Source organism: Lissotriton helveticus, chromosome 7, assembly GCF_964261635.1.
Source record: "Lissotriton helveticus chromosome 7, aLisHel1.1, whole genome shotgun sequence".
Classification (NCBI taxonomy): Eukaryota; Metazoa; Chordata; class Amphibia; order Caudata; family Salamandridae; genus Lissotriton; species Lissotriton helveticus.
Genome location: NC_136068.1, coordinates 167,205,543 through 167,231,235, shown reverse-complemented (window position 1 = coordinate 167,231,235; position 25,693 = coordinate 167,205,543). Strand labels below are relative to the sequence as shown.

Here is a 25,693-nt window from a genome sequence, read left to right as displayed (position 1 = left end):
AAAGAACCATTCTCAAACACTACAAAAAAAAAATGAAGGTATAATTCATACATCATGGTGACTCAAACTGGGTTATGCATGGTATTTCAGAACGATTTGCTTTCTTCAGAAGTGGACTGCCAAAAAGTGGTACCCATCTAAAGTAGCAAAAACATGCAGTGCTCCAGAGCAGGTCTTGAGATGAAGGTCCATGATGACCTTCCTGTGTGGTTCCATCAGGGTCAATTGGTGGCTGTATATATTAAAGGATTGAGTTAAGGATAGGAAACTGAACCAGGACATGTTGATCTATATCTCTCTATATTATCTTTCTTTAACACCTGTGATTTTTACATATGCCCAATCAGATGCTGCCATCACACTTTGGGGCAATTTTTCATCAAACTCTATTCTGTCTTTTAAGAGCATCTTTGTTACTAAAGAGCTCTACAATGGTAGCTAGGCTGTCCTCCTGCTCACCAATTCCTGTGCAACCCACAACACTCATGATGAATCATTAGTGAAAATATTCACCCCTGCTACCTATTCTCAATAGCCCCAAAATGGCCTTTACGTCATCGCCATCTACCACCTAATATAAGATTGTGCGCCATCAGCTGCACAATGTTGATTTCTCAGACACCTCGCCAAATATTCACAAAATCAAACCTTTATGACTACACCCCAAAACTTCCAACTCACTTAGTAGAAGTGCAAAGACCGTTTCCCTAAATATCACCATTTCATTTCAGTTTCACAAAGGCATCTAAGAGTACCTAAAAGAGTACTACAGGATTAATACTTTACTTACTCCAAAATGCCCTTGTGAATAGACATCCCTATGAACAGTGGCAACCAAAAGCAGCATAGGCCATTTATAACAGTGGTAATTTTGTTCTCATCAACACACCCTTTAAAGGACTTTGCTAAAAGAACTTTAAAAATGTTACACCTTTTTCTTTAAAGCACTTAGATAAAAAAAGCTCTACAAAACCATTATAATAAATACTACCAAGAGGACCTAATAAAGATGTTGCTAACTCAAATCAGTACCTCCTAATTTAGTGGAGTAGCCTATAACAGGAACAGGAAGCTCAAAAGAAGAAGTGTTGGTGATATAATGAGCTGTGCTACTGCAAGGCAGATTCAGCTTTTGTTAAAGCCAACATCTGCACACAGTCCCCTTTCTCCCTTTTCACTGTACAATAAATCGAATTCTATATTTAACGAGTCACCCACGAACACTGACTTAAACACTTGTAATTTCATCTGATTAAGTAGACACATGGAAACAGTAAAACCCGCCTTCCCTCAGGGCTGTTCTGCACAGCTTACCTTCATATCTTAAGCACTACAACCGTCAGCTCCACATTTTCAGAGTCCCCCAAAGGGTCTTTAAAAAAGACTTTTTTGACTGTAACTATCAAGTACAGAAACAGAGGCAGGTTGTTTCACTGTGGGGAAATCTTTCTGATCCATCTCAGGAAGGTAGGAGTAAAGAAGCAGTACTTCACCATAAGAAAGGAAAAGACTTGAACACTCCCTGAGTGCAGGAAGGTGGCGACCATTGGTGCTGCAGGTGCAGTGGCACCACGGCTCACAGTGATGGATCACTGATGACTGATGTACTGTACTACCCCAATAGCAGTCAAAGGGGCCATGACATCCTTGCTATGCTACTGCCTGAGTGACTTTTCAGCTCAAAAGTGTAAGAAAAAGGAGTACGCGACTAAGAGACACTTTTGGAGCACGAATTTGGGAAAATAACGTATCAGTATCAGAGTATGCGGGCACTGTGAAAAGTTACCTTCACTCTTATTTCCAATGGAGCAAAGTTCGTTCAATTGGTAGTTGGTCAGTGCTTCTGTGCAAGCGGAGTGTCTTCTGAGCGCTGTAATGTAGGTTTGTCCAATAAGAGCCTGAGCATTCTCGGTCAGTGCTCATCTATCATGCATAGTTTAATTGTTCTTATAATTCTTTTCATATGTTTCATTTGGCTTCCAAAGCTTTCTTGAGAGAGGGTCACTTACCACCTCTAGACACAGATCGCTGAAATGCAAGACAGCCGTGGTATACACAGGAAGTCCGTCCCGCACTGCTCCAAAGCGACACAACTCTATAGATTTCTACAATCAGCTGAAGCCAACTTAGTGCAGTCCCTTCTGGGATCACTACTTTAAAATAATTATTGGCACAGCCAATAGTTCTGGCAGACTTTTGACAGTGGCAAGACTTTTTAGGTAGAGCCTGCGAGCACCACACATGTGTTGTCACTTGGGAATGATCTGCTGTATCTTAAAAAAAAAACTCTCTAAAAAGGAGCTTTTAGCCCGCCTATTACTAATCATTTGTTGGCATCATTATCAATGTTCTTTGCTGGCTGCTAATTCGGCAATGCATATGAAGCGTCACTTCCTGCATCAGTTCCTTGTCTTTGTGTGGAGCATGGACCAAGTACAGATTAACCCCTTAACCGCGGAGGCAATTCCGCCCCAGTGCGGGGCGTTCCATTAAGTGGGCAGGGGCGCGTCGGCCAACGGATGTGCACAGCACTACCGAGGTAGTGCTCGCGATGGCCATTGGCCGACGGGCGCACTTATAGGGTTAATTAATGTCTGTCTGCTGCTCCCACTGTGCTTTGTTTTTGCATTTTTAAATAGTGCAAACTGGGCCCAACTGGAAGTTATTATGGCGCTTTACATGAGCACCAGTTAAATTGCACAGGTTCACATTCATTAATTTTTTTAAGGCAGACAGATTAAGTGATTTGCCCAGAATCACATGATGAAGAGGCGATGCCGAGACATGAAACTGGTTAAACTTCCCATTCACTGTGGTAGTTGTCACCCTCGAGCATTTGTTACTATTTCTAGCAATTTGTCGTGAATCACGGTGAACGGGCAGAAACTCGAATCCAGCGTGATTGTCGAACGTCTTTGAGAGATCTTTGGGTTTATCAGTGATGCTGTTTTTATGTTGTCTGCAGTGTACAGAGATCTTCTGCCTGGTCATGATAAGTGAACAAGCCAATTTATTGTGCCCAGGTAAGAGATTATACAATGATAATTTAAGACTAAGTCTCGGTGTGAGAGCAAGAAAAAGCAGTACACGGCAGGTGGGGGGTAGAAGTAGGTAAGGGATGGAGTGGTTTATAGATAGGGTGGCTAATTCTCTCCACATCAACACATGCACCGTTTCCAATCCTCTGCTTTTTTGTGATGGCCTAATGTATTTTGGGAGTTCCAGTGTGGTTTGTTTATATTTGATTAGAGGGTGGTTAAAGCCCCAGGACTGGAAACAGTGTCCTTTATCACTTTGAGATTGAATCCCTCTTTAAAGGTCTAAGTATAAGGTATTTCTTGATGTACTGGTCATTGGATGGTATATGACTTATTATATAACGTTGCCACCCTACCAGGGCCATGGCATAACCTACCTTGTGGACATCATATGAAAAGTACCCGCCCTCACCTGTCAGCTGGTAATGTTTGTACGCTGCTACCTGCTCTCGTACAGAACTCGGGAGCTTGAGTTCACACTCAGCAAGCACATATATGTACATCCATATAAATACATATAGAAGCAGCGCTCTCCAGTTCACAAGATCAGGTATATCAGCTCCCGCAGAAGAATATGCATCAATATAGACATGTACCAACAGCACTCTTGCATTCGCAAACTATGTATAGGTGCTCTGGCAGAAGTAGATGTATATGCGTATACATATGTTTATATGTGCATACGTGTGTGTGTGTGTATGTGTATGTATATATATATATATATATATATATATATATATATATATATATATATATTCACTAAAAAAAGACAAAGGTTACACGGATGTTCTAGTTAGGTTCAGATTTTACTCACATAAAACCACTGAAATTCAGCAGTTCTAGTTATCTCAAGAAACAATAACTTGTGCCCTAAGAAAACTATAACTCGTGCCTCTGCCATGCACAGTTTTCTCATGAATAATTTTATTGCAAATGTTGCAGTGATATTATCAATGATTTCATAGAATATGTTATGACTGATGTAATATGTGGGGTAATTAGCAGTGCATGGCGAGGGCGTGAGTTACTGATACCTTAGGACCCCTGATGGAGCAAGGATTCGCACGTTACGCTACTTGCTTGTACTCATGAACCTCGAATAACTATAATGAATTAACTCAACATGTTTGTCTTACTAACTTTCCCGTTATTTTGACATTTGGGTGTCCCAGAGACGCTTGCCTATGTGTTTACTAAAATGTAATAACGCTTGCCACTAAAGATGGCCGCTGCTTTGCGGGAAGTTAGTCTGCGCATGCGTTGGTCACACTCACGTGACGTGACGTACTCGCAGTTCTGGTGGGAAATGATTGCTCATGCGCAATACAGCTAATATGGCTGCTTTGTCTTCTCATATGCTCCGTGCTTGCAAAGCTGCTTTTGCAAAATTGTTTGTTCTGCATTAATCCTAACGCTATAGTTATTATAAAGTAAGGGGTATAGAGTAGCTATTCATGGTATACAGTGTATTCATTTTTTCTGTATTTCTAAATTGTTTTCGCTTACTTTTCATGTATCGTATTATTTGGGGCCCGAGGAACTCTCGTGATTCCATATTGAACAGCCTTACTGCGCATGACAGTCTTCTGCCGGTGGCATTGAAAACTTGCCAACCCGTAGTCCCAGCCAAGATGTGCCTGGGAAGAGGCACCTTCGCCTAGCAGAAGAAGCTGAATTGTTTTCAATGTATCATAATTCATAGATGTACTATTGTAATAAGAGAGTTAGGTCATGGGAACCCCAAATTCAAATAGGCAGTCCCAGATCATGCAAATGTAGGCTTGTAGAAATGAAATGTGGTTGGTGTGTTGACCTGTCCTACTTGAGGACCAATCGAAATTGGGGATTCTTGCACTTGCAACATTTGGGGGGTGGTACACTGACCAGAAAACAGTATAACTAGCCTAGGTTTAGCTAGAGAAATTGTCCGACTTGTCCGAATAGCTGACCTGTCACTGACCCAACGCACTCAATAGGTGACTGATACAGAGGGCTGCGGAGCACTCTGTCCGAAATTTTCCATAGACTCAAGGGCTCTGTTGAGAAACCTTAAGTGCTGGCGGAGCACTTTGCTGGGGAATTCGATAACCTAATCGGGGTTCTGACTGATAGCTGCAGAGAGGGTGGAGCGCAGGCGTTGCTTCCGAACTGCGGGTGCTGGTCTTACCTTGGTGGTCCTGTCCTGATCCTAATCTGGGTTTCCTGTCCTGTCCTGGGGTGTCCATTCTGCACCTGCTGTCCTATTCGTGACTGTCCTTCTTTGGGGTTTCTCCCGTCCTTAACTGACCCGTGGCCAGGGTTGGTCTTCACACCATACTAGGTAAATATAGTGCTGAAAAGTCTACTCTGCAAATCTATTTTTCCGTTCTTTTGCTTTAATAAAGTCATTCTCGTGCATATTTGAATTTCCATGCTTTCCGCAAAACTTTTAAATGAAAAGGTCATACATTATTGTTGTTTTCTAGCATGTTCCTATTTTTCCCTTCCTTTAAGTTCAATTCACTACAACGTTCATGAAATATAGATGTGTTTTATCTTTACCTTTTAAGCTGACTAAATGATGGTCCTGAAATTCTAGCGTGTTCCATTTTTTTCCCCTTCCATAGTTATAGGTTATCTTAGAGCCCTCGTAATTCAAACCCAAAGTTCTTTTCCATTCCCATTTATCAAGGGTATAGTTTTTCAACTGTGACATCCTAGTATATTCCATAAATCTTTCTCGTCTTTAGTTATTTCCATTTAAAGTCTAAAACTCTGAAGTTTCTGATTAGTATGTTCCCTGTTCTTACCTTCCTTTAGACTCATAACTGGTTGGTCTTATATACTTCCTTTATGGATACGTGCTCTTTGAAATCTTAGTTATTGATTGCTTACTTACTGTAAATCTTGTTTTCTCGGAATCTGATGCAGTTTAGATAAAGGTTTTTGAAACTTTTCCAGAGTCTGTGGTCATTACATGAGTGTAAAGAAAAATTACCATAGTTGGTATTTTGTGTCTGCCTTTCTTTACAGCTAGCTCCCTGATCCATTTTGGTCATAGGTACCCGTAACGGTGGATTGGTAAGTCGGGTACTGTAGGAATAAAATAGGAAGGAACAAGGGATACTGGTAGTAGAGTGTAAGGTTAAACGATTAATAAATATGGTAAATTGAAATTTATGGGCCCGATACGTATGTGGTAAAATTGTTGGTCGGGTGACCTGCGCGCTCTATCACCCCTACATATTTCTCAGCCGCCGCCTGACGTATCACCCCGAAATGTTCAAAACAGCAGCTGAAGTGAGTGGCAAACTAATTTTGAGAATTTACCAGTAAGTAAATATATATGTGTGTGTATATATATATATTATATATATTTATGTGTGTATATACACCAGAGGGAACAAATAAAAAAGGAACATGTAATCACCTGGTACCCCGAGGCGAAACCGTTTGTTGTCTGAAGAACTTCCTCCCCCGAAGAAGGCAGAGTGAAAGGCCGAAATGCATTGGGAAAATCAATTTGTAAACCTTGAATAAATTATGAAATCAACCGTGATGAAGTGCGACTCAATCTTTCCCAGCCGGGTAAGGTGTTAAGATATATATATATATATATATACATACATACATACATACATACATATACACATTATATATATATATATATATATATATATATATATATATATATATATATATCCGGTCCTTTCCTGAAAGTTTGGGGGAGATTCGTCAAGCAGGGGCCGAGATAAAAGGGGGGTCCCAAAACGTGTTTTCCCCATGTTAATTTCCATAGGGCGGTTGGACTCACTTTTAGCCCGAACGGCTGAATGGTTTTCCACCAAACTTGGCAAAATTGTAGGGACTGGTAGCCCGATGTGCCTTTGCTATGTCTCAAGATATGTGCTCCAGTGGTTTTTACGAAAATTAACTTTGAAAAAATATATATTGGGCTACATTGGGCTATATATATATGTTAGAGCCCAAATGTAGCCCAATGTAGCCCAATGTAGCTCAATGTAGCCCAAAGATGGCCACCAGAGGCAAAAAAAAACCAAATGTAGCCCAAATATCAGCCAGATGTAGCCCAACTATAGCCCAATGACAGAATGTCCCAGAGTGTTCTAAAGAACAAGTAGAGCGCTAACAGTCTTACTTCTGACAAAAGTATGGCACACCTGAAGTCATCTTGATTGGAATAAAGTGTTAACACTTAAAACATTTAATTTGCAAAGGAACAAAATGAGGGGGTTCATTTTGCCATAGAAATTAGGATTAGTGCTGAAGAAAGAAAAATTAGGGCACATTTTGAGTGACTTCTCAAATCCTCTTATATTTCATTAAAAAAATTCTGATATGCAGTCTCCGAAGATGCCACCAGAGACAAAAGAGCCTGTGCTTAAAAACTCTGTTAGCAAAGCAGGCATTTGAGATTTAAAAAACGTTTTAATATATAAAAACATTATCCGCTAATAGAATTAGCATTTAAAAAACCTTGCGAATTCAATGAAAAAACCATAGGTTTCAGGCCTTATATAGTTAGGAATTAGCATTTAAAAAACCTTGCGAGTTCACTGAAAAAACCATAGGTTTCAGGCCTTATATAGTTAGGAATTAGCATTTAACCACTTGGCTGCTAAGGCTTTTCCCGTCCTGCGCTAACATTCTTAGAATACCATTATACATGACGAGTTGACCTTGTCATGAGCACAGCTCCAGTGTGCCTCATGACGAGTTCACCTTGTCATTAGCATGCACGTGGTTAAAAAACCTTTGAAATTCACTGAAAAAACCATAGGTTTCAGGCCTTATATAGTTAGAAATTAGCTTTTAAAAAACCTTTGAAATTCACTCAAAAAACTATAAGTTTTAGTGGTGTTATAGTTAGCTGGACATTTTATTCATACAAAACCATTGAAATTGCTCCTATATAGTTAGTTGTACTAACTATATTTCGCGCACCCGCAATCCACTGCTGATGATGTCACATATTAGATCATTCATGACATGGTCAGTGACATCACTGATGACATCGGATTAAGAGGGCTGCTGAAACACCCCCCCCCCCCCATAAGTAAGGTAGATTACATCTAATTTTAGTACGATCAAAGGTTTTGGCTAACAGCAGACCTAAAAAGGCTTTACTCTATCAACCACAGAGACTGGGGTTAACACAAGCTGTGGTTTCCCTGAATAAATGTGGCAGCATCCCCGACCCAGCATTTAGGTCAAGTCTATGAAGATCTCCACCCGTACTCCTCTTTTGAGGGCCGATCCAATCATTCTTCTAGCTGCTTTTGAATCCCAGGCTCTCCTCATTCATCCTAAAGTACCACTAGACTCTGATTCTTGATAGAGGATGAGCCATTCTCGATATTTGAGCCCTGTCCACCTACTTCAAAGAACTCAACTATTTTACAACATTCAGTGCCAAGAGACCCATCTGGCAAGCTCGCGCTATACAAGTGGAATCAGTACGCCAGTCAGTCTTATCAGACACACCACATGCAGCCTAACAGCAGCGCCAGGATTGGGTAGAGCTGCCTCCGTCGGCGCTCCACAGCGCTCTGGCAGCTTTGGCTTGCTTTAACCGAGCTGTCTTAAGACTGCTGGGTTAGAGCTGTTAAAAGTGCACGTGTGGATGGCTGTCGCAAGACGGCTGGCCAAAAAGTCATGCACACTTAAACAGTGCAGAGCCAGCCCACCCTCCTCCCTGCTGAGTGACATGCTGCTGTCACTCAGCAGCAGCGGCAACCCCGTCCCCGTCCTGATGCTCAGTTTGGGACGGGGCATAAAAAATAAAATTGTAATAAATTACCATTTTATTTTTCATCTCTGAGGCTTTGGGGGGCTTGTGGGGCGACGCTCCTATGAAGGACCCGCCCCTGCATATTACTGTTTTAAATTTTACTGGCAGAACGATATAAACCACTCAGGGCCGGACTGGGAACATAACCGGCCTTGGCAAAGTGCTCGGACGCCCCCCCCCCCTCACCCGTGCGGTGCACCGGGAGATTGCCCGGTGCCCGCTATGGCCAGTCCGGGCCTGTAACCACTATGCTCTCTGGTCCCCCTCAGTGTAGTGTAATTAAAGTAGAATTAGTGGTTCACAGACGAGCTAATGATGGAGAAAAAAACCTGCAACTTTGTAGGTTGCTGAACCCTTCCTATCACCCCAATCTCCTGAAGCTAGCATTGTATTTCTTACACAGCATAGGGTGTAGAAGTGGATAATGTTCCAGGCAAAGAAAGAATTGTCTGCCTCAAGGATTCATGAAGCGATACAAAAGGGGATGATGGACGGAGCATTTGAACAAATCAAACACTCACCCCCAGTCAACTGATCTGGGTTTAATCCATCACCATTCTTTAGTTCACTCAGCCACCCCAGTTCAGACATGGCTATATGCAAATCAGTCTGACCCTGTGCCTTGTGGTAACAGTCCAGCCCGAACTGCCAAGCCATGTCTTCCCTGGACCGGATTCATGAGGCATAAAATGGCTTAAACAACCTATTTTGCATATTCCCAGATCTTGCTAACCAGAATCCTCTAAATAAGCCACACACTCACTACTCCCAGCAGTTGTGTGCTGCTATGTCACTGGAGTAATATTGCTAATATAAGTGTCAACATGCAGCCCACTTAGAAAACACTTCACCTGGCCAATTTAAAGTTGCCTGCACAGTGTGGAGAACTCTCATGTAATGAGGATGCACACTGCAATATGAAAGTCAAGCTGACTAAAAGAAGACAACATTATTTCATATTAAGAGTTGGGAATGAGGCAGAAAAGAGTAGGGCCAAGGTAAGAGAAGCATTCTTAGGTGTCCTAGTACAACACCTCAAATGTGAGAGGTGATCCGAGTAAAGACACCACTAGAAATCTTTGGGAATATCAAGACTACATTGTGAGACCAACAAAAGTCAGTCAAAGGGATTTGGAGCACCCTGCTGACATGTCACAGCTGAATTACCTCATGCATCATGGTCGATGTGATTCAATGTTGCTCGCTTCACACACAGTTCTCACAGTTTGTTGGCCAGTGCCAGTATTCTTTTCAAGTGTATCCCCAGACACGTGTTTCTAGATTCCTCTTTCATCAGTGGGGAAAATGTTCATAGGTCACTGGACGTGCTGCCGCAGTTTCCGCAGGGTTAGTGCCACTCTCAGCGACCAACAAAAGTCAGTTGAGTTATATTAGCGGTAATGGGAAATGTTAGTTGGATCAAGGCTGGGAGCCTTAGTCAGCACGAGACGCCACCACCTCTCTCCCTCCTTCCCACTATGTGTGTTTACCTGCGACCCCACTGGTCTGTAGATGAAGAAAGAGCTGGAGGGAGTGAAAGTAGGTGGGCGGGGGAGAGGTTTAACTAGATGTACTCTGTCTAATATCTATAGGTGCTTAGTCTTCTGTAAGGACTGACATATCAGGATTCGACGAAAAGCTCTAAAGGGTGCTAAAAGCAGGCTTTGGCACACACCTAGATTAGGAAAAACAGGATAAATCTTCCAACCCCAAAGGCCCAACACTGCATTTCATAGATTGCAGCTGTGTAGAATCGCCATTGTTCCTCGCCTGACGCGTGCCCGAAATTTAGTTTTTTTCAAAACAAGGAGAATATAGGGCAGGGGCATGGCTATGGAGGGGTGAAAGCCCCCAGGTTGCACTCTTTTTGAGGGCACGACTATCACCATGTTCCCTTATATAAGCTGTCCGTTGGCCGCCACCCCCTTCCCTCACCCCTCCCTCCCTCCCCGCCAAACAAGACATCTGTGGGCTGCCACTCACCCAACCCCTGGAACAAGTCGCCAGTGCCTCACCCTGCACTCTACCCTGAAATGGGCAGCAAACTTTGGGGCTGCCCCAGGTGGCAGTAGGTCTAGCTACGCAAAGGGTGCTTAACCCGGTCCATTAAACTACAATATTTATAGGTAAAGTCCACATTTGTAAAGCGCACAATCACCCGTAAGGGTCTCCAGGCGCTGGGGGCCGTCGGGAAGATTAAGCGAGCTATTGCCCAGAGTCACATGGTGCTGGGCTAACCTGCCGCCGGAGCCGGGGATCGAACCGTGGTCCCCAGATTCCAGCGTCAGTCGCCCTGGCCGCGGCGCCACACCTCTCCCCTAGGTAAAAACTAGGAAATTAAGTACCTCAGACTTATGGTTAGAGAGCTTGTGGCACCACAGTGGTAGAGTCTGGATTAAAAAAAAAAAAGTACAAGCAAATGTAGCCCAGGTGCCCCCCTCTTCCCAAACTCAAAATGGTACACCCACTCAAGCGTGTATTGGTAGAGCACGCAACCCCACGGCTTAACTGTGAGTAAATGGAATAAGGTGAAAGAAACACTCAAGCACACGGTCCAAGCGATACACAATGTAAACCAATGACCCGGAGAAAGTTCAAGAAACAGTCATGTTAACATCACTTACCAACAGGAATGCTCTGACCTCCGTGATTTTGTTCAGTTCCATTAGAAGTCTGAGCGCCTTTTCGTGGTTGCTGCAATACTCTTCGTACACGCAGAACTTGTCTTTCTATGAGGAAGAAGAAACAAGTAACGGATTTTTACTACTAACAACCACCATTTTGTATGAAAACGCAAAACGAGGTGAAATTAAACATATACGTTTTTAAGTCAAATTCCAAATATTTACAAATACTTGAGTTACTATGCCCATACCTACACAGTTCATGCAAGGCACTCAAGTGGGCTTAATCTTTCATAAACAGGACACCTAGTGGTTTCAGCAGTGATAGGGAACAATTTTTTAAAATTCCAAATTAAAACCATTCAAGGCCTTTTGTTTTTTCTTTTTCTTCCAGGAACCATTTTGTTGGCATTAACTGTGAGTATTTCACATTTGCTTTCCATTTTTGACACATAATCAAAGTCTGAGGAAAATAGAACATTGTCCGGTGCTACAATGCCCTCCGCTTCAGTCGTGTCCCATATATCTTCCCTGTTCCCTTTAATGAAGGAAAGCAGTCAAGTTCACATTCAGTATTGCACAGTCTGCTTCTGGTCTATATCCACCCCAAGTCCGCTGTAGTACATCCTGCCTTGCCCCACTTCTACAGACAGCCTCAGGATTTATGAATGATGGCCTCTAGGGCCATGCAATAGTCCACACCCAATGCCCAACTAGCCAGGTCTGGTGGCTCTTTGTTTTGAAAGTACATGGCTAATTTGCAACAACCGGGCCAATACATAACAGAGGCCATTTATATCCGTTGGTGTTAAGGAATGAATGTCAATTCACCAAAATGCCAGGGGTACTGGAAGTGACATCACACGCCCTTTCACCTTCACTTTCACTCACACCTTTATAAAGCTGCCAGGGAAGGTCATATTCCAGCTAATTGTACCCCATTTTTGTTACATTAATAGTGAATAATGGAATATTCTGTTCACTATCAGCGTAATTAAAATTGACAGAAAACAAGGAGCAGGAACTCCACCCGTCGTTCATAAGGACAAGCTGCTGCTTGTTCCAGGTACTGATTTTTGCCACATCTGATGTCAGGGGACAGAAAAGCAGTACCAGGGGTTGCAAGGGGTCGCAGCTGCAATCCCTGGTGGCCCCTAAATGACATCTATGTGTCTAGATAGGATAATGAAGGGTCAAATCTTGCAGAAGAGCCTTCTGGTGTGGAGGATATGACTGGTCACCGCATCGCAGGTGCTCAAGGGAGTCAGTCTGCCCAAGCACCAACAATTTTCATTTTTAGTGCTATTAGCCTCCTGAAGTTCTTTTCTATTTATTGAAATACTGAGAAGCCACTGATTAATGGAATTGGTACCCGGGAAAGAAGTCTGTAAGATTATCAATTTGAGGTAATGTGTTCTTTTCTTAACTGGCAGAACAGTCTTCAATGGTTTAGCAAGTTGCCCTGTTGAACTTCGTCATCCCCGATTCTAATGAGGACAAGGTTTTTTTTCTTCTCCACATTGCAAAACCAGAATTGTAATACTCTTTAAATCATAGTTATAGGGTGTTCCACAGCAGATCACAGGAGAAGCAAAAATTCCTGCTTTATGCAAGGAACAGGAAGACCTGGCTCATAATAAGGTCAATGTCTTATAGGAACAACAATGCAAAATGTTGCTCTAAAACTAACCCTCCGATAGACTTGGCAGGTTCAACTCATAATTACAGACAGACAGGTAGATAGATAGACCAACAGAAAGATTCTAAAGGTTTTCGTAGAAGCTCATCATATGCGACTGCGGAGGTTGACGAATACCAAGGCTACAAACAGACTTAATTCTAGGCCTCTTTGTTCATCCACCCAACACTTCTAGGCCTATTTATCTGACTCTTGCATGGTCTCTCCCATCTCTTCTTTTTGCTTTGACAATTCTCTTTGTCACATTGTTTTTAACCTTCCCTTCTTTGTTCAAAATCTCGTTCCTGTTTGGCTCCCTTTGTCCTTGGTTATGGATCCCGATCTGGTGCTGAAAGATAAATCCTAATCCCCAAAAGTGTGTGCTGGTGCCTTCCGACTGCCACCCACTGTCTGCCTGGATACCCTCTCGGGTGATTAGTGCGCTATACAGATTATTCTAACATAACAACCACTGACACAACTTGAACTGTGGCAAGATTACTCCACAAATCATCCATTATAAACTATAGGACTTTATCCCAAGTAGAGATGCTGTGAGGAATATTCATGAGGTTTTAGTTGTATAAATGAAACCATCTATGTCTGCAGCACTCTTCTTTTTAATAAGTGAGCCACAAAAAATATTTGATCAGGGAAACTATAAATATTCATGGTCTACGATGGTTAAATTCTGCTTCAGTCATCTATTTATGAAATCGGACAATATTTTATTTTGTAAGTGAGGCGAATTTATGCACAAAAACTCGTTAGTCTCTCTGTGTGCTTTTCCACTACGAGGTTGTTCGTTCCGGGTAGTATTCCCTCCCGGATTACCCCAGGCATGTTGAACTGCTCCTTACGTTTCATAAGGCTCAGAACATCCATTTTTGGGGTAATCGTGTGGCCCTACATATCTGGGTTTTATACCATGTATGTTCAGATAAGACGCAAACTCTTCCAATGAAATGTCAGGCAGTCCCCGGGCTGAGCCTATCAACTCCATGCAAGTCGCCTCAGTTGCAGCGGACTGAGATGGCCCCTATGATGAAGCATGTCACCGTGGGGAAACCCTGGTGAGTGAGGGGACTCAAGAAAGAAAGTTGTCTTTCCTGCTGATTTTCTGGCTCAGATTGAGAGAGAATCCCTTCCTTTTTGCTAGATTCTTTACCAGACATCTCGGGTTTTTCAGGTCTGATTTTAAAGTGAACCGGTACTCAAGGATAAAGCTGAAGCAGACCTCTTGTGCAGAAAGAAGTGCAGTCCATGAAGAAGGAAAAGATCTCCATTCAGGGCTGTGGACCTTCAGTTCAGAGGACAGGGACAGCCGGTGCCTGACCTTCTTGCATCTACTGTAATTACCCAAATTTCCTTGGGGTAATATTGAGTGCCCTGCTTTTAGTTAAACTGGGAGGACATGGGGCCTAAGGGCCAGAGCTGCCAACTTTGGAACTGGAGAACTACGTTTGAGTGCTGGGGTCAGCTCAACATTCTGTGATACTTGGCAAAAGACAGTCTCCACTTGCCTAAAATAAAAACATAAATGAGAAAAATAATTAATCTGGCCTTGTGAACTGTAATCTGGTGCTCACGTAAAGCTTTCTGATACCCACAGCTCGCACTACACAGCGCTGCAAAAATAAATAAAATTAACTATGTGGGAGGGTTAAGCTAAAGAGAGGAGACAGTAGTAGTGATTGAGTTCGACTGTGAAAGGGCATTATGTGCTTGAGTGTTTAGAGTTACACAGAGGCTATTAAAGTGAGCACCACGACTGTGCTTCTAATATGAAAAGACGGACTTCATTTAAAATTCACTGCATGCTTCGCTCTTGGGGTCATGCCAAAGCTCTAAAGGGTCACAGATTCATTTGTGAGAAGCTCATCCAGTCCACATTTTTAGGTCTTGCCTAGGCGCTGTCTCTTCGACACAGGCTGTATCCAGAATATGGGATTTAAGCTCCGCCCATCTTCCGCTTGTGCTTTTAATTGACTCCTGTGACTGTTTTTTGTTAATGCTTCCTTTTCTTTGGTTAATTTGTTTAGTAGTCCCTCCTTGGTCCCATCTTTCCTACTGTTGTAACCTGCCATGGGGACTGCCCCTGTTGCATGTGACCTTACTCTACTTTTATTTAATGTATCAGAGCGCTCTTTTGTTATGATTTTTTTCGTCATAGCTGGCATTGCAGGCACGACAACTATGCACTTCCCCGACCACACTTTCAACACATGTAATTTGAGTAGTGTTTTTATTTTGTTTCAGTTGCTTAGCGTGGCATGCTTAGTAAGAGTGCGTGCAAGCCAACATTCTATGTTTAATTTTGGCAGCGAGGCACACCACACTTCATCTTTAACATGGCAGACGCGCGCCTTTCATTTGTTCTGCATGGTTTGCGAACTTTACTTTTAAAACATTCGATTTCTTTTTTTCTGCAGTGTGCCATGCCGTGCTTTATCTTTCTCAATGGCTGCTGTGCACCTGTCTTTTGTTCTGCGCGGCTCGCCTAACAACTTTTAAAACATTTTTTTGTTGTTGCAGTAATTCAATCATTTAATTTCTGCATCCATCGACCCCTTCTCCCGCTGACCGATTCACTAGATCTCTGGCTTTCCAATCGTCAACAGCTCACTGTCCCTTGAACTTGTGTGGTGTCCTCCTGGCCGGTGACTGCACTTTTAAATCCTGATTTTAGCGATTCAGCATTGTGACAGGACATCCTCTTTCATCATGACATCATGCTGTCAGAGTGATTGCATATGAGGTATTGTAGTGTGACAGTAGGGTCAGGAATGTGCTATGCATTCTGCTAACCCTGCCATCATCACCACAGGGCATAGTCTTCTTAGTGGGAACCTGACTGTGTTTAGTTTGCTGCACAATATTAAAACTTTTTAGTAATTTATTCATTTCATTTCTACGTCCATCGACCCCTTCTCTCGCCACCCATTCACTAGATTTTCAGTCTTTAGCTGGGTTTCTATTTCTGGCTCTCTTACACTATTCATGCATGTCTGTCTTCATCCAAATTCTTCCCTCGTTCATTCATTCTCTTCTCCTCTCTCCGTCCCTTGCTCTATTACTCCCTTCCGCCTTGCTCTCACTTTTCCTGTCACTCATTTTACTCTGTTACTTCCTCCCCTCTGTTCCTTTATTGCTCCTTTATTCATCCCTTCTTTCTGCCCTTTCTTCCTCCCTGATGCCTCCTTCCCGCCATATCTCCTTTTTTTCAGCATCTTTTCTCCCCTTTTCTTCTCCCCTGTTCTCATTTCCTTCTTTCACTCACTTGATTCATTCATTACTCATTCTATCCTTTCCTTTCTCATACCCTCTCTCCCATGAAGCCTCTCCCCTCTTTCCCATGGGCCATCCCCCTGTTTTCTGCAGCGAGCATTGTGCTGACAAACAGTCCCCACCTGGCTCTGTTCCAAGCTCCAGAGCACAATATATTTTATGTCAATATGTGTAAAATCACAACTGGCAAACACAGACTGTTTATGTTAAACAGTCAAGCAAACTGGCACTCCCCTGAGAACTGAGAAGTGACCAAGGTTATCTTAGGTCAGGTTTCTATACTTCGAAGCAATCAGATCCCATGTAACATGTTTCAGGAGCCCAGTACTATAGGTACATCTGAGGGCGCCACGTCTCCTCTTCCCTCGGGTTCACTGACTAAGCTGACTGACCCCTCCTTTTTCTCGGGGTCATTGAGGGCATGCTCCGCTCTACTTCTTCCATGCCCTTGACGGTGCCTTCCTTTCCCAATTCCCTCAGTGTCCCTCCATTCCTTCATTGTCCCTCAATGCATCCTCTCCTTTCCCTTGCTTCAGTGTCCTGACCGCACCTTTGGTGCCCCTGATAGCATCAACCTCTCGACCTTTCCTAAGGGTTCCTGAGTGAACACTTCTCGATGATTTCCCTCATGGTCTGAGTCCATACACTACTGTACAGCTGCTACGAAAGCTTATAATATGGTATAGCATGCACTTTTTTTTTCTAGATGATCACTCCACTGCAAACAAAAAAATATACGTAAAAAACATTGTCATTTTTAACTACAATAGCTCTAATTTTCACAAATGCGAGATCGAATGCATTGCAAATGCTTGTTTACTTGGCGTTTCGGGACATGCCATCCAGATTTTACAATGGAATACACTGGACCACAAATCCAAGCATGCAAAGCAAAATCCCACAACTGGATCAGGCAAACTTGAGTGCTTTGTAGCATCATGTTTTCCTATGTCTACTTTTAAGTCATGGACCTAATTTCTACAAGGCCATCAGATATTAATCTTGGGTTCTTGCCGCAAACAGCTTCAATGCCTTGTTAGGGGTAGAAAGAACTACATAAATACCATTTATAGTTATAATATGTGACAGTACTGTGTTCGGATTAAAAACAACTTCATGCGTTTGGGGCGTATCCATACCGGCTTCCATCAGAGTGGGACCAACCTGGTTGGGGGGCGTATTTTATGTTTATTTGATCTGAACTTTAGGTGCAGGTACAAGATATCAGCAACAGCATTTTTGGTTCTTGTGGTTACTGAGCAATGAGACCACCATAACAGGCAAACAAATGTACACCGAAGGCACATAACACATCAAATACAGTCTTAAGTAGCATGGCGTCATCCATTCCAAGGCAAATTAAGAGGACCGAATGGCATTAAATAGGATAAGAAAACATGTTGCAATTCTTGCTGGCCAGCCAATGGGAAGCAATGATTTTTGCTCTGCACTGCAAACCCTGTCTTGAGCGTTAGTATATGATGGACTTGGTATCAGGGACTATATGCACGTCAGCCCACAACCATATATTAAAAGACTTTTGCCGATTTTGGAAATTGAAGAAATATTATGTGTTTGTGGCATAGATTGGAGTGACGTAGATGGAAGTAGAATGGCAGAGTGGTGTAGAGTGGCGTAGAGTGGCGCAGAGTGGCGCAGAGTGGCGCAGAGTGGCGCAGAGTGGCGCAGAGTGGCGCAGAGTGGAGCAGAGTGGCGCAGAGTGGAGCAGAGTGGAGCAGAGTGGAGCAGAGTGGAGCAGAGTGGAGCAGAGTGGAGCAGAGTGGAGCACAGTAGAGCAGAATAAAGTGACAGAGTGGAGTGTCGTAGAGAGGTGTGGAGTGGCATAGGGCAAAGAGGCATAGAGTGGTATATAGTGGTGTGGGCTGTAGTAAAGCAAAGTAGAGTGTCAGAGTGGAGTGGAGTGGCGTAGAGTGGAGAAAAGTAGAGTGTCAGAGTGGAAAGCCAGTTGAGAGGCACAGAGTGGAGTGGAGTGATGTAGAGTGTAGTAACATAACGCAAAGGTGAGCAACGTAGCGTAGAGTGGAGTAAAGTGGCATGGAGTGTCAGAGTGGCCTAAAGTGAAGTAGCGTACAGTGGCATTACATGGACTGGAGTGTTGTGGAGTAGAGCGTCATCGAGTACTGACGTGAAGTGGTTTATGGTGGAGGGGATTAAAGCGTTGCAGAGTGGAGTGGTGTAGAGTACAGTGGCTATCACAATTGCACACACAATTTTACCACTAAAACTATGCAGCGCACAAACGACTGTGTGGAATTGGCGTCACCTAGTGTACTGATTTGTTTCTGTCATATTAAAATATCTGTTTCCATTACACTTCCGAATTACAATAAAATGTTTTTCATTTGAGCTTTCCCAATTCGGATATATTGAGAAATATTTACACAGTTTATTTACAGACATTTAGATTTTGCTGTGTGCCAAAAAAAAATTTGTTTCTTTCCTAGTACCCAGCAAAATTGTCACATAAATCTTCTCACTTTGAAATCAGAGCCCGAAAAGTAAACACCAAGCCCCCTTTGAAGACAGAGCCTGGCATTTGACCTCTATCTGTGAACGCACAGAACATGTGACAAGATAATACCAAAATGTAAAGTAAAGGCCTGTTTACAGAAAACACAGACAAGTGGGAGGATACAAGGATCACTGATGAGCAAACTTTGCTCCACTGGACAGATAATGACATGCTGTACAGCCTAAAACAAATAAAGCCAGCAAACAGTAAGACAGAAACTGTGAGTTATGCACCGCAAAGCCAATGGTAAGCAATGGGCGTGATGCATTCCCACAGAACATTTCAGGAAGCCCACAAGATATCTTTTCACAACTAGACAGCTGTGCTGTCTGGTAGGCTTCGACCTAAAATGTTTGAATTGTGTCAGAAACGGTTAATCTGTACAAGAAGAAAAAGTTCTGTTCACAATAAAAGGCAAAGCAGAGATCTGAACGATTTTTTTAAGCATATGGATTGTTATGTCTTTTCGGCTTTAGTACAGAAAGAAAGATATAATATTTTTCGGCTTTAATACAGAAAGAAAGACACACTATCAACAAATTATAAACAAATCTATTCCACATGATTCACCCACCATTAACAACCCACCTTCCTCATCTGGTTTTAGCTATAAATACAAACCGAGGAAGAAAAAGAAAAAAAATCAAACATAAAAAAAAATATATATATTAAATGCTAACCACACACTGTCTGTTTGTCGTGGCATATATTGATGTACTAAAAAGAACTTGTGATCTTAGCAGAGGACAAAAGTTCTAGCTCTCACATGCTTTTAGCGTTAAAAAAAAGCAGTGAGGATTTCTGCGTGATGCCAAGAGAGACAGGGGACAAAGGTCCCAACAACTTTTCTAGCCAGGGCTTTAAGTAGGATGTGTGTGGGGGGAGGGCGAGGTTTCTAAAAGGGGCGTGGCCTATGTAATTGGATTCATGGTTTAAACAGGAAGACTAGCTATGTAAGATAAATGAGTAACAACAATGAATTTCTTGTAAATAAAAAAGTTTTAATTCTGAATTTAAGAGACTGAATTAAATATGATTTGCGCATGTGCGCTCTGCAGAGAGGCCAAGGGTTGGATTGTAGTGTGTTTATCTAGGTACCTATATTGATACTCCTATTTCTGACCCTTGTCCGGTTATTAATTCACTAGTGTCCATACAACGGCACAGAAACCCGTCTTCAGATTAGGTCACAGCGCATGCTGTCACATTAAGCAAGCACTATCCCTTCAGCCCCCTAGAGAAGCACACCGAGTTCTCAAAACAAATCAAACCTCCAACAGACCTGGGAAATCCCCGCGACCATTTTTTGATTTCGCTCGAGAACTCCTGCAAAGAATGTAAGAACGACCAGTCCTTATGACATTCTTGCTGACGTCTTATGTCCATCCTTACGTCAAACACGGCACCTTTCAGGTATAAATATACCGACGTTGCCCTAAGCTAAGACACGGTGGTGACGAGCTTGGAGCAGCGCTACTTGCCGGAGAGCCCAGCTGATGCAGAAAAGCCCACGGAAGCTGCCCCTCCCTTTTGTGTCGCGCTGAGAGAGACGCTGCCTTTTCTCCTGCCGAGAAATCCAGCCTCCGGCGTTTCCAGCCGCCCTCGTGGGTAACTGGGATATCGAGTCCAGAGACAGAGATACCAACCCTCCAGCCTTCCAAATCCCAGGTACTGCACTGACTAACCCCTTACAGAGAATTCTTGAGTCAGATTCTTGGCAAAGCAAACTTAACTTAAACTGCTACTTACTTACTTACTCCCTCCCAAGTATTAGGCTTAGGTCAGGTACACCGGGGTAGGCGTAGTTAGAAGCACCAGTTGAGTACGATTAGTCAATGTATATATGTATGTATAACTTTTATCCATTTTAGTATCATATGCCTAAGAAACCATATAAATGATTTTACAGTATTATTTTATAATTCTGTTTTTACTGTATGCACTTTACTTAACTATAAGTATTGCAATAATAGCGATTCATTTCTCTTGTATGAGAAAAGAGACTGATCAATAAATAACATCTTTTATTGAACCACGCCCATCTCTTATTTCTCTACAAACTGGTGAAACTAAGAATGCACGTACTGACTGAGTAAAATAAGTTGTCTTTTGTTTTCACACGACTCTGGAGATATACTCTTGATTAGGGGAGAGCAAAGTTGTCATGTTCTATGGTTGTCAGAAACTAAATCCCTTCTTGTCTATCCAGGGAGGTTAAACTCCTCCTTGCCTATTCGAGAAAGTTTCTAGTGAACTCTGAGCTAGCTGGCACACATAACTTTAAGTCTAATATCGTCAGTAGAAGACCTAGTTAACCACAGTCCTACGTCTCTACTATTGAAGATATTATTCCAATGCGCAGAGCCTATTGGGAAAATAGGAACTACACTACATGGCGCCCAACGGTTTGGATAGGCGATAAATCTAACGCAAGACATTAAAGTAACTCAGTCGTGCTTTTTCACACAGACCCTTTTTCCCATAAAACTCCAAAGACGTCTGGAGTGGGTGAAAGGTTAAATCCCCCAAACTTAGTAGGAGGAGACTCCTATGTATGGTTTTTGGTTTATTCAACGTTGAAGGATACAGTGTTCCAAAATATTGTGCATCTAATCTTTGTTTCCTTGAAAACCTGATCTGCAACAAAAACCCTTCTTGACAGCAAAATGTCAGAAACTGAAGAAGATAGGGAGGCAGCTAGAATAGAAGCTCAACTCCTAGAGGAAGACACAAGTCTCCTACAGCAAGACCCGGGTGCAATACTCATCCCGGTCAGCATAAGGAAAACTATAACCTTAAAACTTATAGAAAATGGACTAACACCGAGAGGTGGTACAGTCATATTCGTAATTGAGGCACACGAATATCGGCAGGTATTCTATTCATGGATACATTTTCCAGCAGCAAACGCTGTAACAAAGGAGTTCCATTATTACAAGATAGAGGAACCTCCGGATGAGTACACCCCTTTCGAGGAGGTGGAAATACCACTCAAATACCAAGAGCACCTGCTCTGGTTTAAAGGCGCCCTAAAACATAATGATCACATCACCAGGCTCGGTCCACTAGGTAGACCAGGAGCAACGTGGCCGGTTCTAGCCGGATACACACCACATCCAGACATTGAAAAAATGTCAGTAACAGAACTTTTAACACAGTTAAAACAACTGATTAAAATACACAGACAACTAGTCCAATATGTGATGCCGTCTTCAACAGTCCAAGCAGCTATTAAAATTCCACAGCTGACCCCTCATCAGGGGAACACAAATAAAATCACACCACAGAACATACAGTCCTGTCTAGGTAAAGTACCCATTAAACGGGAACAAATTCCATTCTGGTTAGCACAAAAAATCACTCAAATAGAGGCGGTATTTCCAGATACCACACCTGTGGAGAAACACAGAATTCTGACTATCTGTCTCCCAATGGGGATCGCACCACATGTGGAGGACTGTGACACTTGGGGTACAGTCTTTGCTTCCATTTACACAAAAACACATGGTGTTCCGTCCATGGCGGTAATACCAGAAGTGCTAAAACAGATTCAAAATGAATACGGTCCAGAACCTGCTTTAACTCTGGGTATGAAATTACTGAAAGACTTCAAGCAGGTCTCGGCAATATTACTAGCAAACATAAAAGGGGAAGCAGCAAATGAGGCGATCCGCCAAAGCTTGAAGGAAACCGATATAGCAGACCAACCATTTGAACTTGCCAGAATCATAGAAAAATCCTATGAAGAACTAGGAAGAGATAGTTTGGGTGGGAAACCAGTGAAACCCCAACTAATAGAAAATCCTGAAAAGGTATTTATTAAAAATAATCTAAACACTTCAAAAAAGAACTGGGATGGAAATAAACAATCCACTCCCAAAGAAAAAAGATTCCAGTCCAGAGGAAGGTCTCCTCGGTGGAGAGAAAGATCTCCGGACCAAGGACACAAGTCTCCCCAGAGGGAGCCCTCTGAGAAAAAATATAACCTTAGAAATGGGGATAATTTGAAGAAACCTGATAGATATCAAGATATTGATACACGTCCCTCTCGATCTTTTCAGACTTCCTCGCAGAAATCGGAAAGAAGAGGACGGTCAGAACACAGGGAAGAGCTCGTCAAGTCCAAAGACGAAGAACCTGCTCATCAAAGTAAAAAGTTACAATTTCCAAAGAAGAAGGTAGCCAGCAATAAAATAATCAAACATGCCGAGGATCCTGAGGACTCAGCTGAAAAACGGAGAGTGGGCTCAGACAATGCTAGACAGCGCAGCAGAAGTGAGCATAGCTCGCAAGATCCTGATGAATCATCTGGAGACAGTGGACACGAATGAGTACATTCAGGTGGAAACTGCAGATACCAGAGTTAGCAAACCTCATAAAATATATGAAATAACATTACGTATAGAGGGAGATAAGACTAGGAAAATAAGGGGTCTATTTTGGGATAATCTCTCCAACGGCTATGACATCCTTCTAGCTGAAAAGACTGGCCACCAGAGTTTTTCAGGGAGTGCCCTCATGGCGAAGAAATGATTATGCCTGCCATCTCAAATCATATTCCAATTCATAAAAAATATACACTTGCAAGAAAGTGGGCAGTAGCCCAGGCTCCTGCATTATATAAAAATCATGTGGGATGGGATGAGGACTCTCCTCCTCACAAAATCCAGTTAAAATCTCAACCAACTGCACAAAGGCAGTACCCAATTAAGCAAGAAGCTAAAAAACAGGTCAGGGAGATCTTAGATCAACTTGAATACCAGGGGGTAATTGAAACATGCACCTCACAAATGAACAATCCTTTGTTTCCTGTCTCCAAACCAGATGATTCATATCGTCTAGTTTTGGACTACAGACACCTTAACTCATGCTGCAAAACGTTTGCAGTACAAAACTCACACAGTGCAGCACTAATGAATAGCATAGTGCGCAAAAAATACAAAACAACATTAGACATCTCTAATGGATTCTTTTGTCAAAATATAGCACCTGAAAGCATATATTTGACCGCTTTCTCAATAAATGGCTCGCAGAAAATTTCTGTCGTTTGCCCCAAGGGTTCAAGAACAGCCCAGGATTATTCTCAGCGAGAGTAACAGAATTTCTACAAATATATGATGATGAGGCATTATCTTATGTCGATGACATCTATCTAACAGATGATGACTTGGATACTCACTTGAAAAGAGTGAACACCATAATACTTGGGTTCGCAGCAGAGGGTTACAAATTCAACTTCAAGAAGTCAAGAATTGCCCATCTGACTGTCCTATTCTTAGGATATGAATTATCAAGTGAAGGCAAAAGCCTGGCTGACAATTTCCTAGAGAAATGTGCTGCAATCCAAGCACCTAGAACACTGGAAAACTTGCAATCAATTCTAGGTTTCCTGAATTTTGGAAGAACTTACATTATAAACTATGCAGAGAGGGTTAAACCTCTCTATGACCTAATAAAACCAGATTTTAAAAGAATCAATTGGACTCAAAAACACACAGAAATTTTGAGATCTTTACGAACAGACATATTAGTTAAAACAAAACTGCAAACACGCGATAACACACGCAACCTCGTGATTCGAGTCATCCCAGGAAGATGCGGATTCACATACCTAACCTCTAATGAGGGAGAAAAGGTACCAATAGCATAGAAATCACACTTATACACAGAAGCTGAAGAAACATTCAGCATTAAGGAAAACATTGTTCACGCGGTTCAAACAGCTGTAGCAAGAGAAAGATACCAAGCTGACGGCAGACAAATTACAGTCAGAACAGCGGAATCAGCCTTTGGGGCATTAACAACCCCATGTAATTTACCTACTATGGCACTGAATCCTAGATGGATACAATGGGAAGATTCTACTGCTACAGACAGAGTGAAATACTATTTTGATCCAGAGTTGACTAAATTAAAAAATCTAGAATATGAAAGAATATCCTCTGCCAATCGACATTCTGCCCGTACGACAGTACGCCTGTGTAATACATACAGACGGACGTGCTCAGCCCTCAGTTTGGGGTGAACAAGCTTATAACGCCACATGCGAGATTACAAAAGACGTGTGGCGCGGAGGTAAATTAAGACCTCTGTTTTCAAAAACACACTCAGTGGAAAACAATTCAGAACAACAAACTGACATAATAGCGTTAAAAATGGCACTAGATAATGCGGATCGCGAATTCCCGACACTAATAGTGAGCGATTCATATTACTGCGTCAAATCATACAATAACGACTTGCAGAAATGGGTTGAAAACGGGTACAAAGATGACACAGGTGCCACAATAAAGCAAAAATCGCTTTGGGAACAAATAGTTCTTTTAAAGAAAGAACTACCAAAGACTCACGTGATACACTCACTGAGTCATCAGCGTGATGGCGTTCACGTTGCAGGGAATTCATTGGCTGAGACAGCCACAGCGGAACCAACTAAATCGGCTTCCGTAGCTACAAAAAAGCGTTCAGTAAAATACATTGACGGGGAAACAATGCTGGCGGTAAAAACGTCATCAAAAAGCGACTGCTCAGCGCTACCCCTCATGTATCCACTCAATTATACATATATAATCGATGCAAACTCCGTTCCTTTTGCTCGAATCCCTGGAGTGGGGGATAAAGTGATTCCAAACATGGACAGGAGAGGCTTGTTAATAGCAGACGCACATATGGGTGAGGGTCTTAGACACCTTACACTTAAGGATTCTCTAGAAGAATTACAGTCAACATACTGGTGGCCAG

General features: G+C 42.4%; 1 protein-coding gene across 1 annotated transcript in view; it reads right to left on the bottom strand.

Moving 5' to 3' along the window:
- PREX1 (phosphatidylinositol-3,4,5-trisphosphate dependent Rac exchange factor 1) overlaps positions 1-25,693 on the bottom strand; it is a 774,514-nt gene that overhangs the window by 399,971 nt on the left and 348,850 nt on the right. Inside the window, exon 5 of the mRNA XM_078651860.1 lies at positions 11,454-11,558. Within this exon, the coding sequence (XP_078507986.1) occupies positions 11,454-11,558 (105 nt within the window). The remainder of the gene's footprint in view (positions 1-11,453; positions 11,559-25,693) is intronic.